The sequence below is a fragment of the Gossypium arboreum genome, chromosome 13 (assembly GCF_025698485.1).
Source record: "Gossypium arboreum isolate Shixiya-1 chromosome 13, ASM2569848v2, whole genome shotgun sequence".
NCBI lineage: Eukaryota > Viridiplantae > Streptophyta > Magnoliopsida > Malvales > Malvaceae > Gossypium > Gossypium arboreum.
The window spans coordinates 121,520,273-121,524,601 of record NC_069082.1 but is presented as its reverse complement, the minus strand read 5'-3'; the positions used below and the strand labels follow the sequence as shown (position 1 = coordinate 121,524,601).

At 33.7% G+C, this 4,329-nt stretch overlaps 1 protein-coding gene across 2 annotated transcripts; it reads right to left on the bottom strand.

Moving 5' to 3' along the window:
- Positions 1-506: 506 nt before the first annotated feature.
- LOC108464016 (bifunctional L-3-cyanoalanine synthase/cysteine synthase D1-like) lies at positions 507-3,802 on the bottom strand. 2 transcript variants are annotated; one of them, XM_017764075.2, is made up of 11 exons: positions 3,472-3,802; positions 3,272-3,352; positions 3,066-3,175; positions 2,895-2,952; positions 2,283-2,546; positions 2,068-2,205; positions 1,922-1,973; positions 1,741-1,820; positions 1,265-1,324; positions 1,089-1,169; positions 507-867 (listed from the first exon to the last, which is right to left on the bottom strand). In XM_017764075.2, the coding sequence occupies exons 2-11, from the start codon at positions 3,308-3,310 to the stop codon at positions 778-780; spliced, it is 972 nt and encodes a 323-aa protein (XP_017619564.1). In that variant the 5' UTR covers positions 3,311-3,352; positions 3,472-3,802; the 3' UTR covers positions 507-777. The 2 variants fall into 2 exon arrangements, with proteins under 2 accessions (XP_017619564.1, XP_052880697.1); XM_053024737.1 differs by lacking the exon at positions 3,472-3,802 and having other exon boundaries at positions 3,272-3,465.
- Positions 3,803-4,329: the final 527 nt, after the last annotated feature.

Below are 4,329 nucleotides of genomic sequence, written 5' to 3'. Positions count from 1 at the left end.
AAATATATCAAACATGAATACCTCAAAAAAATTAAAGAATCGAAATAACATAACTTTTGATCTTCTCCCTTTATATTTTCTTGCCATGGATGCAAAAGTCTGCCTTCTGCCAAACAGAAAATGTCATGAGAATTTGCTCCAGCTTATTCACCTTTGCAGTGTTAACATCCTCCTCGATGGCCACCTTATAGGCTTCTTCTTTGAGTTATTATTCTCCTTATCCTCGGATTTTCATCTTTTGGTTATTATCAAAAGCTGCTAAAAAAGAGTTCATAATCGCTTCCTATTGTTCCATCCTTTACTGATCCATTTGTTTCTCGTTTCGCTAGTTTCCTCAATGCCCCCACAACACAGAATTCTACATCGTTTAACCCTACCAATCCCATTCCGCCCATGTCTTTCAACCCTCCGAGCAACCCCGCAACTACTAATCACCTTACCTTGTTTAACTTTTTTTTTTTAAAAATTTATGCCACATTTTTTCTATTATATTAGAAAAATTCATATTAAATTTGGTATTCATGTTTCGATATCCACATAGATTCAAATATGGTATAAAAATATGATTCTTTGACAACCTTCCAAATATTCAAATATGGAAATTAAAGAAAAAAAAAAACAATTGAGCTTATACATGTCATACACATACCCGTATTTAATATTTATCTTAAACCCGAAAAACATAGAACACAAAGTACAAAGAAGAAGGCAGAGGTAGACATAGTTCACAGTGGAATGCAAAGTACAAAGAATTTGTGATTGAGGATAACAATGGCATCATTCAATGGGCATGTTTTCTGCTTCATGCCTTAGGGACTCAAACATTGCAGACGACAGGTAACGCTCACCCGCGCTGGGGAAAATTACCTGATATAAAAACAGAGAAGCTCAAGTATTAGTCGTATATAACCATTTAAACAAATAAAAAAACATGAGCATTTTGGGTCATATCTCCTTCTTATGTTTTTTGCCTATGTTCATGTATATATCACCAATAGTATAGAAAAAAAATGAAGAACCCGAATAATATCAAGAATTATTATAGCCTATAAGATATAGATAAACTTGAAGAAGGGAATGTAACTCACAACTATGAGTTTGCCAGCATTTTCTGGCCTCTTTGCCAACTTAATTGCAGCTGCTGTATTAGCACCAGATGATATACCAACCTGTCAACATTATTCATATGACCAAGAAAATAAGGACAAAAGAAGAACAAGTGATCTAGAGGGTCATAAGAATTGATTAACAATTACAAACATACCAGTAAACCTTCTTTCAAGGCTATCTGTTTAGCAGTTTGAATGGCTTCTTCACTTGATACCTAAGAAGTTAGAACAGTAATAAGTACTATGGTCAACATACAGGAGAATCAATGGTACTGTTATCATGACAGAAATGAAAAAATCGTTAATTTTTCAGAAACCGAAGCGATTGCGACGTTTCATTGAACTATTTCTAGGAACTACTATGGTCATCATACAGGAGAATCAATGGATCAGGTGATTGATGTGCAAAGTTTCATTGGACTGTTTCTAGGAAGCTACCATGGCCATCATACAGGATAATCAATGGATCAGACGATTGATGCTTGCCATGGCAAACGAAAACGGTTTATTAGAAGGAAAACAAGTACTATCCTTGTGACAAAAACAAAAGTTCATTAATTTTTCAGAAATCGAACCAATTGCAAAGTTTCCAAAAGCTGTTTGAAATATTGAACATGCTGTTGAGACTTACCTGGACAACTTCATCAAGGAGGCCAACATCCAAAACATCAGGGATGATACCAGCACCCATTCCTTGGATCAGATGAGCGCCTTTGACATGCATCACACAGGCAATGCAATGAAGGAAATAGTTAAGTACCAGATATAGCACGAACCACATGAAAAAGGATGAAAGTGACTTGAAAATTTACCAGGTTTTCCACCATTCAAGACTGCACTTTCAACAGGTTCTACCCCATATACCTATACTTTGACAAAAGAAGAATATGTTCTTATGAATATAACAACAAGGACATAGGCTGCTTGTCTAAATTTCGGTCTCGAATGGGGAACAAACCTTGATCTCTGAGTTTTTCTCTTTAAGGAATCTCCCTGCACCTGTTACTGTACCACCAGTCCCTATGCCTGCAACCAGTACATCAACTTTCCCTTCCGAGTCTTTCCATATCTCTGGACCGGTGGTTTCGTAATGAATCTTAAACAAAGAATTCGTTACTTCTTTTAAACATCACCCGATGAAACAGCAGAAATGTGGCAACAGTAAAGTGCTACCTGAGGATTGGCAGGGTTTGCGAATTGCCGTAGCATGTAACCGTTAGGTGTGTTCTTCAGTATCTCGTCAGCCTTGTCTAATACCCCCTTAAAGCCCTTGGCTGGGCTTGTGAGGCATACTTCAGCTCCAAAAGCTCGAAGAACTATTCTCCTCTCGATGCTCACAGAAGCTGGCATTGTGACAATAACTTTATAACCCCTAGCTGCTCCAATGAAAGCCAATCCAATGCCGGTATTACCACTGGTAGGCTCGATAAGGACACTCTTTAACCAATATTATTTCAACATAAGCAGAACAAATGAGAAGTTTGTTAGCTTAAATACCCCTCATTTGATCAAAGGTCAACTGAAGCAAAACTGCAGAAGATATCATGATAACAAAATCTTACGAAACAATCTAAAATTTAAGTGTTCTCAGATCTATACTTCCTTCCCGGTTAGGTTATCATCACTTCATACGCATTAACCTGAAAGCTAAACCGAATAAGGTACCATACCAAGCAAAACAGAAAAATAGACCATACTATATTAGATCATAGGATCTATATTTCTTCCTGGTTAGGTTATCAAACAATCACTTTATATGCATTAATCCGAAATATGGTACCATACCTTCCCTGGTGTAATCAAGCCCTTATCTTCTGCATCTTTAATCATACTGTATGCAATCCTGCACATAGATAAAACAATGACCAAAGGTGTTAATTTGCAGGCAACACTTTTCCAAGATGCTGTGAACAATGTACAAAATCAAAAATGCAAATGAAAAAAGAGAGCATATGCCTGTCTTTAACACTGGAGCAAGGTTCCATCAGCTCGAGCTTGGCAGCAATTCGAGCACCGCAGCGATCGACGATATGGTTCAGATATACCATAGGGGTATTACCTATTAACTGCATAAACCCACAAGGAGATTAAAAACAAGTTTGCAGTACATTAATGGCATAAAACACCAACACTATTAAATGACTGAGAAGAAGAAATATTACTTCAGTAACATCTTTCTTGATTGCACATTTGCCCTCCATGACCGATTCCCCCTGAATTTCCTCAATTTAATCAAAAAGAGACTGCAATTTAACAAAAGGAAAACAACAAGTGGTTCTTAGTGCAAAATCCAAGCTTCTGAAACTCTTTATAAAGGGCATAAACAACCAGATGAGATAACAGAGGAATAGGCAAGAATTACTTGTTTCCAAAGTTCTTCAATCAAATAGTCAACTGAAAACAGAAAATAAGAAACACCCAAAAATGTCTAAGAATCAAATATCAAAATTAATAGCTGGCAGAGAAGAGGGAACCTTTGGATATTTCAACAATAAGGAAAAAGACAACTTTTTAATAAAAGCAAATAGTATAAAATAAAAACAAGGAAAACAGCGGCTAAGCCTTTGGATGTTTCAACAATAAACAAGAAGGCCAATTATGCATTGATATTACACCAACTCCCATCACACTTTGCCTTGAAATAAGCAACTTCCGCTTATATTCTTGCTTTACTTTACTATGGTCAAATTCTCAAAGTTAAGCTTAGCAGACTGTAATCCTTTTCATAGAATTGAGTAAAAAAAATTATTTTCATATTTTAAAATTAAATTTAATTATCAACATTTTAAAATTATTTTATTAAATTTAAATTCATTATAGCATTATTTTTATTATCAAATTGAGTTTAATTTTTATTTCAAAATGTTATATTAACAAATTTAATAAATAAATTTTAATCATATTAACAATTATAATTACATTTTAAAATCTGAAAAATAGAAAGATTAAATTTCTAAAATTAAAAATACAGTAATTAAATTCTAAATTTATAAAGAGTAAAAAGATTGATAGTATATTTTTAACAATTATATTTTGTTATTTAATTGTTTCTATTTCAGTAGATTACAAAGAATAGTTATGATTTGCGTTTTTAATGAGTAATTTATAAACAATTAGTTTCTAATGTCAAGTTTACACTTTTATTATTTCAAAAAATATAATTGTACTATTTAAATCAGGATTAATTTCTTATAAACATTAATTAATGATTAGATAAAAT